The sequence below is a fragment of the Scyliorhinus torazame genome, chromosome 19, assembly GCF_047496885.1.
Source record: "Scyliorhinus torazame isolate Kashiwa2021f chromosome 19, sScyTor2.1, whole genome shotgun sequence".
NCBI lineage: Eukaryota > Metazoa > Chordata > Chondrichthyes > Carcharhiniformes > Scyliorhinidae > Scyliorhinus > Scyliorhinus torazame.
Window position 1 is genome coordinate 62,020,070 of NC_092725.1, and position 15,873 is coordinate 62,035,942.

General features: G+C 47.0%; 1 protein-coding gene across 3 annotated transcripts in view; it reads right to left on the reverse strand.

The window, feature by feature from the left end:
* Positions 1-15,873, reverse strand: part of LOC140396161 (A disintegrin and metalloproteinase with thrombospondin motifs 20) — a 529,969-nt gene that overhangs the window by 386,347 nt on the left and 127,749 nt on the right. For 2 of the 3 annotated variants that reach the window (XM_072484409.1, XM_072484408.1), the window contains exon 4: positions 11,834-12,102. In XM_072484409.1, the coding sequence (XP_072340510.1) occupies positions 11,834-12,102 (269 nt within the window). Of the gene's footprint in view, positions 1-11,833; positions 12,103-15,873 lie in introns of those variants that run through there. The other variant, XM_072484410.1, reaches the window with a different exon arrangement.

Below are 15,873 nucleotides of genomic sequence, written 5' to 3' on the forward strand. Positions count from 1 at the left end.
CAGCACTGTGGGTGTCCCTACAACTAAGGAACTGCAGTGGTTCAAGGCAGTGGTCTCAAGGGAATTTAGGGATGGGCAATAAGTGCTGGACCAGCGATGCACACATCGCATTAACGAAAATGAAAAAGAACCCACTCTCGTCAGTAATGTTAAACACTCCACTGCCTCTTGTACATGGATCAGTGCAAGTGTAGCTGAGCGCTCCTTGACTATAAATTAATTTCAAACCACAAAACAGCATTATTGTGTATATGGTAAGCCCATGTTGTCTACAGAGAGACTTTGGGGGCACTGTTAAACCTTGACAAATGTAAAGGTTTTCCTATTTGTTTAACTTTCGCCCCTCTCACCATGTGAAGTCTGCTTGGAAAAAAGGATGCCAACATTGGGCACAGCCATTGTAAATGGTTATATTCCTGGATGCTCCTTCCCTGACCAAGTGAGAGCAGATTTCACCCGCTCTATCCCCAGGCCCCTTGGGAATCTCTCATTCGTTCAGAAAATGTTGCAAAAGAAACTTTTCTTTGATTTCCAAAGCTTCTAAAATTAAAATCAAACTGGCTCAAAACCAGTGTTTCTCTGATTCAACAAACTACTCTGATGTCAAAATATTTTGGTGTATTTGGCAAAAGAAAGATCCAGTTTTCAACACTGGGAACGATCTCAGTATTTGATGGGTTAACAAGTTGCTATGCACCTGCCACTACAATAACAAAAATGTTAGTAATTCAACACGAGCTTTTTCCAATTAGAACTGGCTTTTCAACAAATCATGTATAATTTATCTAGATGCAAAGGTTGAGTAACGTGCTGAGTGCAGAGCTCAAGACAAACTAATTAAAAACGTAAGCATTCTTTGGAAAAGAGTGATGGTGGAGGAGGGAAACAGAACAGGGCCACATAATCGGCAACAAATCGACAAGTGATTTATTTATAAAGTAATAAAGCACAATAACAGACGCTGCTGCATTGCACATCAGTGACAACATTTAGTCAATTTATAATGCTGGGAGAACTCCGCGAATTCCACATATTGAAGACCGGTACGTTTGCAGCTGATTGGTTGTCACAAATGAGACTTTACAGCAATGTCATGTATTCTCGAGCTGTCATTTCAAGTTTGACCAACCGGGACCTTTCCCGATATTGGGAGAGGTTGGTACTGGCCAATCAAGCACACAGTCAGCCTCCCTGTGATCATAGATCATAGAACTTACAGTACAGAAGGAGGCCATTCAGCCCATCAAGTCTGCACAGGCCCATGCGAAGATCACCCTATCTGAGCCCACACCTCCACCCTATCCCCGTAACCCCATCTAACCTTTTTGGACACTAAAGGCAATTTAGCATGGTCAATCCACCTAACCTGCACACCTTTGGACTGTGGGAAGAAACCGGAGCACCCGGAGGAAACCCAAGCAGACACGGGGAGAACGTGAAGTCTCCGCACAGACAGTGACCTAAGCCAGGAATCGGACCTGGGACCCTGGAGCTGTGAAGCAACAATGCTAACCACTGTGCTACCGTGCCGATGTCAGCCCATAAACAGAAAACTCGCCCATGCCAATAGGATATTTGTAGCTTGGTACTCGGCGCTCTCTCACTCAGGCAGAGAGAGTGAAACCCCCACTGCGAGATTTATATGCCAGCGTTGCCGCCAACAGTGCTCTTGATGATAGGATGATAAAATAGGGTTTCAGGAGTAACATTCCAATAACGATAACTGGCACAAAAAACACTTCAACTTCAGTGAAAAAGAGAACTGTTGAGATCAAAAAAAGGGCTGTCGGAACTGCTGACATGTTCATTATTAAAAAGACCAGCAAAGCAATTGAAGCACATGACAATACATACCTGATTCCTCGCAACAATCCCCTTAGACAATACCAGAAAAATGTACTTTTCAAAAAGCTCATTTATCTTTGGGAGGTGATGGTTAAATTCCCTGTGTCAAGCTGTGGTAATATTAGTCAGCAAAGATACCAATCCCAGCCCATAAAGGCAAAATTCCCTGCTTGCTGATGTAGAGTAATGTGGACCTTCAAACCAGACAGAAGCTTTATAAGCATAATGGTTTAACCAGGTGCTAAAAGTGAAGGATTATGCTAAAGGTTATTAAGAATTCACTGGGAACTACTTCAGGGACAGCATGTCCCAAGGGTCGCAAATTGTCTCAAAGTCTCACAGAAAAAACTTGCATTAAGCACACATGGCAGCTAATTTGTGACCAGCATGACACCACAAACAGCAAATGATGTCAGGATTAGAGTGTAGCCAGGACTCCAGACAACCCTACTCTTCTTTGAATGGCTTGATTTGCACCACGCCCACCTTTGAATCATAAGGTCCCAGGTTGAAGTCCCATGACTCAAGCTCAAAATTCTAGTACTGAGGGAGTGCTGCACTGTTGGAGGTGCAGTTTTTCAGGTGCGACATTAAACCAAGACCATATCTACCTGCTTGGGTGGATGCACCATTTCAGAGAGGAATTATCCCGTGTGCAGGCCAATATTTAATCTTTCACCAACATCACAAAAAGCACATTATCTGGTCATTATCACATTTCCGCTTTTGGGAGCTTGCTGAATGCAAATTGGCTGTTCCATTTATAACAGTCCCTGCACCTCAGAAAGTGCTTTTGGCTGTAAAGTGCTTTGAAACAACAAGTGGTCATGAAAACTGCTAAATAAGTACAAATGTTTCTACCCTGAGAGACAGACAGGGATGCAGATTGATGTATCAATCCAAAGGCAATGCCAATATTCACAGTACCAATGCAAAATACAAAATGCATTGAATTTTTAGAAGCTCGAATGCTTGTGTAAGCATGTGGATGCCCATGGGTGCAAATTCGTGTGACAGTCTCAAGTTCCCATTGTATGGTGAGTTACCAGATTTCAATATAGGCATTGGTGTGGGTGACACAAGTTCATTGTTCCTGAGTTAAGAAGAGGTAGGGGAAAGGAATCTACATGGTTTGCAAACCAGACCCCTACTGAAAGTCACCATCGTCCCCAAGGACCTTAGGCTGTTCTCCCCTTTTGAGAGAGAGATGATTGGTAATGATTTTAACCTGAGGGTCACCACACCTCAGGTGAGGGGCAAGGTTGAGGAGACGGGGCCTTCATTAATTACCTCAGCCAGCACAGGAATTGAACTCTATTCAATTTGAATGCTGTTGACCTCGACTCTGCATCATGAGCCAACTGTCCAGCAAATTGAGCTAAACCAGCTCCTTACCAATACTACTCTCGGCAGCTATGCTATACTCTACTGCCCCTCCCATCACTGACAAACCGACCAACACTGACACCACCGCTGCCTGGCACCCCATTCAACATGGGAGGCCAACCATCCTTCACTCCAACCCCTTGCCCCTGACACACCATCCTTCATCACCCCCCCACCCCCACCCACCCTCCCTCCGCAGATTGTGCACTCGCCACTCCATCCCGATACCCCAACCTTCCCTTGATAACCTACCTACCATCAGCCCGCCCGTCAGCCTATCCGTCAACTCCCCTGCCTCAAAACAGCCTTGATGTGGATATGCCGCCGTTGGACTGGGGTGGGCACAGTAAGAAGTCTTACAACACCAGGTTAAAGTCCAACAGGTTTGTTTGGAATCACTAGCTTGCGGAGCGCAGCTCCTTCATCAGCCTATCAGCCATCCCCCTCCCCCCTCCCTCCCCCCAACAATAAGCCAATCAACACTCTCCCCCCAAAAAACTCCCAGCAGCACTGAGAGCCTATCCATTATTACCACATCCGACTGGAAGCTCAACAGAGAGGACCCTCCCACTCTCAGCTGCCAACCTGTCACTCCACCACAAAAGTCCGCACCCTCCCCTCCAATACCCACTACTCCCGCCCATCTCCCATCTGATACTCCCTCCTTTCGACAACCCAATCAACATTCCCATTTCACAGGGTGGCACGATGGTGCAGTGGTTAGCACTGCTGCCTCACGGCGCCGAGAACCCGGGTTCTATCCTTGTCCCGGGTCACTGTCCGTGTGGAATTTGCACATTCTCCCCATATCTGTGTGGGTCTCAACCCCAACAACCCAAAAGGATGTGCAGGGTAGATGGATTGGCCACGCTATACTGCCCCTTAATTGGAAAAAAAGAATTGGGTACTTGAAATTTATATATATTTTTTAATTCCCATTTCACCCCACCAGATCTGTCACCACACTGCCCCAGACTGACCATCCATTACCAACTCCCCGTCCCCAAACTCCTCACAAGCCAATTGCCTAATCCCCCTCACAGCAACTCTCCCTGCCTCTCTAATTACTCATACAGATTGATCAACTGGGTTCAGCTACAAACGCCTGTTAATTATCACCCAGTGTGAGGATTCAGGGAAGCACTGTGGAAAGTCAGGCAAAAAAAAATCATCATTTTTCATCCAGTATCACACTATGCAGCACATATCACATTAAAAACACCACAAATCTTAAAGTACCTACTAAAGATCTTTCAAACAATGTTTTAGCACCTTGTTGCTCGGAGGCTGCAATCTACATGTCACTCCATTGACAGAAACCAATTAGCAGACTATAAACTCTGGCCTTGTCGCACCATCATGGGGCTTCTCCTACATAGGTCAATCAAAAATGATCTTTTGCGTAATACAAGGACAAATAAATCTTAGCACTGCTAGTTACTGCTGGCAACATCACCTGATATCACTATTCTCTAAAACGTCTTCATTTCAAATATTGGACGTGTACACATTGAATACCAAAGAAGCACTATTAGCCAGAATCTTGGCCCCCTACCAGTTTATACTGAAAATGATCTTGGGGAACTAATTATGTCATTCTTCTTTTCGAATCCCTCTATAGCTTTGCCGCTCCTGTAATCTCTCCAGTCCCTCAGCACTCCCATTCCTCCAATTTTAGCCAGTTGTACATCCCAATTTTCTCTGCCCCCACTATTACCAGCATGCCTTCGGCTGCCGAGACCCTAAACTTTGGAATTTCCTTCCTATATCTCTCTTTCACTACCTCACCCTCCTCCTTTGTGACTCTAAAACTTACATTGACCAAGGATTTGGCCACCCCCACTATTATTGCTTTATGTAAGAGAGGCAGTGGCCTGGTGGTAATGTCATTGACTAGTTACCCAGAGGTCCTGGCTCTGGGATATGGGTTCAAATCCCACCACAGCAGCTGGTGGAAGTTAAATTCAATTAATAAAACTAGTCATTAGTAATGGTGACCATGAAAATTGTCAGCTATCGTAAAAAAACATCTGGTTGAAGGAAAGCCTTGCCCTGCTGGCCTTGATGTGACAGCAATGGCCTAGCATTGTATCAAACTACTACAAACTTGTAAAGTGATGAAACCAGACAGACCACCCAGGTAACAGAAACTAACCCTGTCAATCCTGCAAAGTCCTCATTACTAACACCTTGGATCAAATTTGGTAGAATTGTCCCACAGACTAGTCACGCCTGACAGTCATACTCACAGAAACACACCTTACAATGTCCCAGACACCACCATCACCAACCCTGAGTATGTCTTCTCCCAATGGCAGGACTGCCCAACCAGAGGTGGTGGACTGCTTCGTCCTTCGTGTGTTGTTGGAACTGATCTTATCCAGGCAAGTGGAGGGTACTATATCACACTCCTGACTTGTGCCGTGTAGATGGTGAACAGGCTTTGGGGAGTCAGGAGGTGTTATTCCCAACCCTGACCTGCTCTTGCAGGTCAGATGTCAGATGTCTGGTCCAGTTCAAGTTCTGGTCAATGGCAATTCCCAGTGAGGGACAGTGAGGGATTCAGCAATGGTAATGCCATTGAATATCATGGGGAGGTGGTTAGATTCTCTCTTGTTGGAGATGGTCTTTGCCTAGCACTTATGTGGCACAAATGTTACTTGCCACTTATTAGCCTAAGCCTAAAACTTGTCCAGATCTTGATGTATTTGGACATATGGACTGCTTCAGTATCTGAGGAGTTGTGAATGCTGCTGAACATTGTGCAATTATCAGAGGCTAAATGGGTGATTGGTGAGTGTGACTCAGTGTGAGTTAGGACGAGCAGCAGAGTTTTGGGGCTGGATTCTCAGGCAGCGGGATCCTCCGTTTCGCCGGCAGCGCACTCACGCCCACGGACTTCCCGACGGAGTGGGGGTGCCCAAAATGGGAAATCCCATCGGCCGGCTGCTGGGACGGAGGATCCCGTTGCAGGCAGGGGCGCGCCACATCAGAAATGGGTGCGGCTGGACGGAGATTCCTGCCCCTGGAGTTTAAGTTTACAGAGAGTAGAAGATGGGAGACTGGCCGGGAGAGCATCGGAATAGTCAAGTCTAGATGTAACTAAGTCATGGCTGAAGCTGAGGCAAGGCTGGACGGAGTCGACGATATTATGAGTTGGAAGTAAACAGTCTTTGTTATAATGCAACTATATGGTTGGAAGCACATCTCATTTGGCTGCAGTATTAATGGAATTTTCAGAGATATTTTAAGTATCGGTGAGATTTGGAAGTCATAGTTTTCATTTATTAAGTGCCTTGTCACATCTCAAGAATGTTTCAAAGCTCATGGCATAATATTAATTAGTTTTCTTTTAAGTGTTGCGACTATTGTATATCTAAAGCCTATAGGCTTGATTCAGCAACCGGCTGTGCCCGGTGAGGAGCAGGGCACAGCGAGTGAATTGTGCACAATCCCAAAATCAGGCTCCGCACCAGGCACGGGGCCGATCACGAACCACATGACTCATTCCGCTCAGCACAATCTGGATCCAACAGTCATGCCTGGGAGACCCAGTCAGGTCCAAACAAACATGGATCAGATGTAACAGCACCTGTGGCGGAGGGGGGTCTCCCAGGCGTTTGGGAGACTGCCGGTAGATTGGGAGGGCAGGGTGGCACCCTGGCAGTCCCCCAGGACCTAGGCAGCCTGTACTGCCAGCCTGCCACCGTGTGGGTGCCTGGGTGGCAATGCCAAGGTACAGGGGCACTGTTAGAGTGCCAGGCTGGCAGTGCCAGGGTGCCCAAGTGTCCAGTTGGCACTGACGAGTCAAGATCACAGGAGCCTTGCCAGGTAGTGGGTGGTGAGGGGGATTCTCTGGTGCCTCCCCAAGGTGGAGGGGGGGTGAGTGGGGTTCCCCAAAACAGAGTGGGGTGGTTAATGATCAGGGTTGCCAGACAAAATGGTGCCTTGATCTGCGAGCAGCCTTCCCTGCTGGCAAGCTTCAGCTCGCCAGCAGCAATTCAGTCTAAGTGTGGCCTCAGCAGAGAGAATCTCCCCAAGGCCAGAAAAACGTCAAAGTGCCATTGGATAGCGGGATGCTTCTCGGCACTGCAGCCACGGAGAAACACCCCGGTGCGTCACCCCTGTCAGTGGACTTTAACTTAGTCCGCTGAATCGCGCCCTATGACTCTTTTCACACAAGGCAGAGTTCCGGTTATGCTTTACAATTCTCTTCCTGATTTTCAAATCCCTCCATGGCCTCTCTCCTTCATATCTCTGTAATTTCGGCGTGAGAACAGCTGGTGAGTCAGTTTCAGCGGGAGCATTGCGGAAGGAGGTTGCTGGGAGGTATGTCAACCTTTAAAAGCACTTGTCTTTGCAGGGGCAGGCCAGTCGATTTCGGCGTGAGAACAGCTGGTGAGTCAGTTTCAGCGGGAGCATTGCGGAAGGAGGTTGCTGGGAGGTAAGTCAACCTTTAAAAGCACTTGTCTTTGCAGGGGCAGGCCAGTCGATTTCGGCGTGAGAACAGCTGGTGAGTCAGTTTCAGCGGGAGCATTGCGGAAGGAGGTTGCTGGGAGGTAAGTCAACCTTTAAAAGCACTTGTCTTTGCAGGGGCAGGCCAGTCGATTTCGGCGGGAGTGGAGCTGGCTGGTTAGTCAATTTCAGCAGGAGCTGAGAATTTTTCTTTTTTTTTTAAATTAGTTTTTTAGGCGGGAACAGGAAGTCAACCCGCGGACGTCTGGGAAGACCCTCACCAATAAATTCTGGTGGAGAGGAAACCCGAGACACTACACGTGTAGTGTCTCCCACCCACCCTCCTCCTCTAACCTAATAATAAAACCCATTGGTCTGAGGTAAGTACCATATTTTATTATATTATTATTATTTTTTATAAAAATTTAATTTAGTTGTTAGCCAGATCTTGGTAGAAAGTTAGAGGAATGGCAGGGAAGGGAGTGCAATGTTCCTCCTGCAGGATGTTTGAGGTGAGGGATGCAGTTAGTGTCCCTGTTGATTTTACCTGCAGGAAGTGCTGCCATCTCCAGCTCCTCCAAGACCGAGTTAGGGAACTGGAGCTGGAGTTGGAAGAACTTTGGATCATTCGGGAGGCAGAAGGGGTCATAGATAGCAGCTTCAGGGAATTAGTTACACCAAAGATTGGAGATAGGTGGGTAACTGTAAGAGGGACTGGGAAAAAGCAGTCAGTGCAGGGATCCCCTGCGGTCGTTCCCCTGAGAAACAAGTATACCGCTTTGGATACTTGTGCGGGGGACGACTTACCAGGGGTAAGCCATGGGGTACGGGCCTCTGGCACGGAGTCTGTCCCTGTTGCTCAGAAGGGAAGGGGGGAGAGGAGCAGAGCATTAGTAATTGGGGACTCTATAGTCAGGGGCACAGATAGGAGATTTTGTGGGAGCGTGAGAGACTCGCGTTTGGTATGTTGCCTCCCAGGTGCAAGGGTACGTGATGTCTCGGATCGTGTTTTCCGGGTCCTTAGGGGGAGGGGGAGCAGCCCCAAGTCGTGGTCCACATTGGCACTAACGACATAGGTAGGAAAGGGGACAAGGATGTCAGGCAGGCTTTCAGGGAGCTAGGATGGAAGCTCAGAACTAGAACAAACAGAGTTGTTATCTCTGGGTTGTTGCCCGTGCCACGTGATAGTGAGATGAGGAATAGGAAGAGAGAGCATTTAAACACGTGGCTACAGGGATGGCGCAGGCGGGAGGGATTCAGATTTTTGGATAACTGGGGCTCTTTCTGGGGAAGGTGGGACCTCTACAGACAGGATGGTCTACATCTGAACCTGAGGGGCACAAATATCCTGGGGGGGAGATTTGTTAGTGCTCTTTGGGGGGGTTTAAACTAATGCAGCAGGGGCATGGGAACCTGGATTGTAGTTTTAGGGTAAGGGAGAATGAGAGTATAGAGGTCAGGAGCACAGATTTGACGTCGCAGGAGGGGGCCAGTGTTCAGGTAGGTGGTTTGAAGTGTGTCTACTTCAATGCCAGGAGTATACGAAACAAGGTAGGGGAACTGGCAGCATGGGTTGGTACCTGGGACTTCGATGTTGTGGCCATTTCGGAGACATGGATAGAGCAGGGACAGGAATGGATGTTGCAGGTTCCGGGGTTTAGGTGTTTTAGTAAGCTCAGAGAAGGAGGCAAAAGAGGGGGAGGTGTGGCGCTGCTAGTCAAGAGCAGTATTACGGTGGCGGAGAGGATGCTAGATGGGGACTCTTCTTCCGAGGTAGTATGGGCTGAAGTTAGAAACAGGAAAGGAGAGGTCACCCTGTTGGGAGTTTTTTATAGGCCTCCAAATAGTTCTAGGGATGTAGAGGAAAGGATGGCGAAGGTGATTCTGGATATGAGCGAAAGTAACAGGGTAGTTATTATGGGAGACTTTAACTTTCCAAATATTGACTGGAAAAGATATAGTTCGAGTACAATAGATGGGTCATTTTTTGTACAGTGTGTGCAGGAGGGTTTCCTGAAACAATATGTTGACAGGCCAACAAGAGGCGAGGCCATGTTGGATTTGGTTTTGGGTAATGAACCAGGCCAGGTGTTGGATTTGGAGGTAGGAGAGCACTTTGGTGACAGTGACCACAATTCGGTGACGTTTACGTTAATGATGGAAAGGGATAAGTATACACCGCAGGGCAAGAGTTATAGCTGGGGGAAGGGCAATTATGATGCCATTAGACGTGACTTGGGGGGGATAAGGTGGAGAAGTAGGCTGCAAGTGTTCGGCACACTGGATAAGTGGGGCATGTTCAAGGATCAGCTACTGCCTGTTCTTGATAAGTATGTACCGGTCAGACAGGGAGGAAGGCGTCGAGCGAGGGAACCGTGGTTTACCAAGGAAGTGGAATCTCTTGTTAAGAGGAAGAAGGAGGCCTATGTGAAGATGAAGTGTGAAGTTTCGGTTGGGGCGATTGATAGTTACAAGGTAGCGAGGAAGGATCTAAAGAGAGAGCTAAGACGAGCAAGGAGGGGACATGAGAAGTATTTGGCAGGAAGGATCAAGGAAAACCCAAAAGCTTTCTATAGGTATGTCAGGAATAAGCGAATGACTAGGGTAAGAGTAGGACCAGTCAAGGACAGGGATGGGAAGTTGTGTGTGGAGTCTGAAGAGATAGGCGAGATACTAAATGAATATTTTTCGTCAGTATTCACTCAGGAAAAAGATAATGTTGTGGAGGAGAATGCTGAGCCCCAGGCTAATAGAATAGATGGCATTGAGGTACGTAGGGAAGAGGTGTTGGCAATTCTGGACAGGCTGAAAATAGATAAGCGGAGATTCACACGGATGATCCCAGGAATGGTAGGTCTAACATACGATGAACGTCTGAGGAACCTGGGATTATATTCATTGGAGTTTAGGAGGTTGAGGGGAGATCTAATAGAAACTTACAAGATAATGAATGGCTTAGATAGGGTGGATGTAGGGAAGTTGTTTCCATTAGCAGGGGAGACTAGGACCCGGGGGCATAGCCTTAAAATAAAAGGGAGTCACTTTAGAACAGAGATGAGGAGAAATTTCTTCAGCCAGAGAGTGGTGAATTCATTGCCACAGAGGGCGGTGGAGACCGGGACGTTGAGTGTCTTTAAGACAGAAGTTGATAAATTCTTGATTTCTCGAGGAATTAAGGGCTATGGAGAGAGAGCGGGTAAATGGAGTTGAAATCAGCCATGATTGAATGGTGGAGTGGACTCGATGGGCCGAATGGCCTTACTTCCGCTCCTATGTCTTATGGTCTTATGGAATAACCTCCCTACAACCTCACCGCCGCACATTCCTCTGTTAAGACACTTCTTAAAAGTTACCACTTTGACCAAGCTTTTCAACACCTGACCTAATATCTCCTTATGTAGCTCAGTGTTTTATAATGCTCCTGAAAGTGCCTTAATCTTTAATTACATTAAAAATACTATCAAAATATAAGTAGTTATTTTTATTACTATCTTTCCATAAATAATAACTTCAACTTTGAGCAAAACTAATGTTGGGCATTTAGAATACATCAAGATTGGTATATTTGTCAATTCATTGCTCACGCGCTAATGATGCAAGTGGTATGGAGGTTCCAATGTGATTTTATTACATAATGCCTGGCTTTGATACCGATTCACTATGTTCTCTGATATCCTTTCGGGAAATAAATCTGCCGGCCTTACCTGGTCTGGCCTATGTGTGACTTCAGATCCACGGCAATGTGGTTGACTCTTAAATAACCTCTGAAATGGCCTAGCAAGCCACTCAGTTCAGGGTCAAGTAGGGTTGGGCAATAAACGCTGGCCCAGCCGGCGATGCCCACATAGAATTTATAGATGAATAAAAAAAACTCAAACTGTATACTAAATTTGGTGAGCTCTGAATCTTGAAACAATAATTCTTCACATTGATTGTTTCCATTATGTTTTGAGCTTGACTAATTTTTACAATGTTTTTTTCCACCGGATGCCTTTTACTTGCTTCACTTTACAACCAAGCGCAGTATATCAGACACTGGGAAGGGAAGCAATTGTAAAGCTGACAAGAGTACAAATTACTTATTTCCACTGGTATTGGTGCTCACATTTACATAAACACATGCCACCATTTGCTGATGCTTACTTACTATTGACATAAGCGTTAAGATGTAGTGCTGCAAATTCCTCCCATGATGTTGCACCATTTTGATGTCAGCAGTGACCATGACCTCGACAATTCTTGGATACGACAAAAAGCGTTTTTGTCTTGAATGCTGCTGGGTTGCATTGCCCGGTTTTGGCCCTTGGCTGGGAGGGTGAGTCGGTCTAATTGCAGTCTGTAAGATATCGAGGTGCTCCCTGATACTGCTAGCATTGTGCATCTTCACAAGTCTTTTCTTCATTTGAGGGTTTTGTTCTGAAATGGAGAGACAGAAAAAAATTAAGTTAAGAAGGTTTTCTTGTCTTGTAATTCAAAGGTGGGGGTAGGAGTGGGGGGGGGGGGGGGGTGGCTTTTTCAGTCACTACATTTTGGACAGCTATCTCCCAAAATTGCTGCCTGGTTTCAAAGTCCTAAGCCAGCAACAAATCAGCTTTGTACTGCCCTGATTTTCAGTGTGACAAGTACCACTTTCTCCAACATGCGCCCACTTCGAGATATTACTTGGTGAGGGAGTTCATGTGCTTGTGAGGAACAATTTCCAGAAGTATGAAGGTTGTAGCGTCAATCAGAGTTTAACACAGGTTTAACTGCCACTTTGGACCTCAAACACTCCAGCTCATGCCGTCCCTTAAATACCCATGGCTGAGCAACAGGAAGAACAAACTAACAGAGCTTACAGGTTGTTGTTGATTAATTTCTACAGACTGCTGCTTTAATTCGGGAAGTGTTTGGTGGTTTCTAGAACTGGGTAATGTTACTCAAGTCTACAGGGAGCGTTGGGCAGGTGCAAGAAAGATTTGGTCCTGATTTCACGGATTCTGCACAAACTAGTTGTTTCCAGATAAGCAGACAGCAGTATGCCTTCTCCTTGGGCATGACAAGAAGAATGAGCAGAGACAACACAGAACAGAACAAACTGTTGGCAAGGTGGTGCGGGAGGAGATAGGGGAAAAGGAGAACGAGGTCATATCCAGATAGGATCTTCCGAGTGCAATTCTGCTACTTAAAGCTGTGCTTCAGGATATGAAGATGCAGAGGTGCCGGCGTTGGACTGGGCTGGGCACAATCAGGATATCCTCATTGAAATCTGCCACCTGATGCAGCCACAAATATAACCTCAGAGTAGGGCGAGGATAGCACTGCCAATAGCTGTGAAGGTGACCATGGCGATGAACCTTTAAACATCGGGCTTCTTCCAGCCTGGGTCAGGCAACATGGCCCAGTTCCCCGTCGCATATAAGGGAGCTGACTGCGGTTCTGTTTTCAAAGACAGTTGAAGACGTTTTATTGTCTCTCGTCAGACAGAAGCAGATGGAGCAATCATGTGGCTATACGAGGAATGTAGGCTTCCTGGGAATGCAGAGTGTCTTTGACTGCACTGCACCGGATGTATCTTTGCGATGTGCCACCACCAAAACCGGATTTCACTCCCTCAGCAGATCAATGCTGCATTTTGGCAGCTGTCATCATAGAATTTACAGTGCAGAAGGAGGCCATTCAGCCCATCAAGTCTGCACTGGCCTTGGAAAGGGCACCCTACCCAGGCCCACACCGCCACCCTATCCCCATACCCAATAACCCCACCCAACCTTTTGGACACTAACGGCATTTTAGCATGGCCAAACCACCTAACTTGCACATCTTTGGACTGTGGGAGGAAACCGGAGCACCCGGAGGAAACCCACTCAGACACGGGGAGAATGTGCAGACTCTGCTCAGTGACCCAAGCCGGGAATTGAACCTGGGATCCTGGAGCTGTGAAGCAACTGTGTAAACCACTGTGCCACTGTGCTGCCCTGCACAATTCCTTCATTCTGTGATGATGCCTTCATTTTGTGGCAACCCAATGTGTCATCTACGTTTGAATAACCACAGCAAGGTTGAGTTGGCACTCGGGCAATCCACCAATGACATGCCATGCATGGGTGGGCAGCGTGCCTATAAAGTATTATTATAATAAATTAGATAGACAGACCATTGGGGTACTTGAATAATGTTTCCACTGCCGTGAACACTCTGGAAGACCCTGTACGTGAGGACATGGCAGGATCTGTGTGATCTTTTGCATACTGCCCAACCTCAACATAATGAGGTCAGAGAACTTACCACCAGCTATCGAGTGAACAGCTGCAAAGGAGGAGCCGGCTCTCTGTGAGCAACACCATCAGTTGTGATTTCAGGAAACACAACCTCAATTTCCCATTCACCGACGGTCGCACACTTTACCTTCCCTCTGTCACTGACCATCGCAGCATTCATTTGGCCACAAGACTGAAATAACAACCACGATAAAATGTACATTCCAAACCAAATTGCCAACCATGCCCCATTGCATCCAGATGTCAACAAATCATCATAGTGCATTTGCACAGTGCCCGATTTCTCTGTGTCTTTGCCTGTCCCTGTGCTCCTACACAGTGCTACCCCAGTAGCTGCAGCATGGTTGATGAAAGTCTGCTGACTTTCAACGAAGGATCTATGGATGGACTTGCAGGATCATCTGATGCAGGACTCTCCCTTCCTGGCTTCTCACTTGCACCATCTTTCCATGGGTGGCAAGAGTCTGGGTAAGAGCACTGTAGAGTGGCGGACATGATAGGACGAATATTGTCATGTAGGTTCATGCTCCCCAAGGATATCAGAATTGTACAAAATACGCCCAGTGCGGTCTCACCAAGGCTCCATTTAATTACAGTATGACATCTTTACTCCTATACACAAATCCTCTTGTAATAAAAGCCAACATGCCGTTTGCCTTCTCAATTGCTTGCTATATCACTGACTCATGAACAAGGACATCCAAGTACCTGTTGAAGTTCAACACTTCCCAACCATAGGGGCAGCATGGTAGCACAAGTGATTAGCACTGTGGCTTCACAGCACCAGAGTCCCAGGTTCGATTCCCCGCTAGGTCACTGTCAGTGCAAAGTCTGCACGTTCTCCCCATGTCTGCGTGGGTTTCCTCCGGGTGCTCCGGTTTCCTCCCACAGTTCAAAGATGTGCAGGTTAGGTGGATTGGCCATGATAAATTGCCCTTAGTTACCAAAAAGTTTAGATGGGGTTATTGGGTTACGGGGATGGGGCAGAAGTGAGGCCTTAAGTGGGTCAGTGCAGACTCGATGGGCCAAATGGCCTCCTTCTGCATTGTATGTTCTATTCACCATTTAGGAAATCCTCTATCTTTCTGTTTTTTTCTACAAAATTGGAAAAGCTCACATTTCTCCATATCTTAATCCGTCTGCCAAATTTTTGCCCATTCACTTACCCTGCCTAAAACTCCAGAAAGCACCTTTGCATCTTACGCGCCACTCACACTTTCACCAAGTTTTATGTCATCTGCAAACTTGTAAAGATTAATATAGATTGTGAGTAGCTGGAACTTGATCCTTGCAGCACCCCACTTGTCACAGCCTGCCAACCTGAAAATGACCCATTTATTCTTACTCTGTTTTCTGTCCATTCACTAATTCTCAATCCATACCAGAAAACTACTTCCAAATCCCATGTGCTCTAATTTTGTTTACTAACCTCTTGTATGGGACCTTATCAACAGATTTCTGAAAATCTAAATATGCCACGTCCACCTGTTTCCCTTATCTATTCCACTAGTTAGATTCTCAAACATCATTTCCCTTTTATAAATCCAATGTTATGAATCCAATTGATGTTATTACTGGACAGAAAGATCCCCGAATGGGACCCTGGCTCAAATGCAGGATTCTCCTGAATCCCCCAATGGCCCCACGCCAGCGTAAAAAAATGGCGCGAACCACACCGGCGTCGGGCCAACTGGAAGGTGCGGAATCCTCCACACTTCTGGGGGCTAGGCTGGTGCTGGAGTGGTTGCCGCCACGCCAACCGCCGCCGAAGGGCCGGCGTGAGTTTGCGCATGTGCAGAACCGCCCGCGTGGTTCTGCGCATAGGCAGGCCGGCTGGCGTATTCTTGCGCATGCGCAGTGGGGTGTCTTCTCCATGCCAGCCATGACAGAGCCCTACAGAGGCTGGTGCAGAAGGAAGGAGTGCACA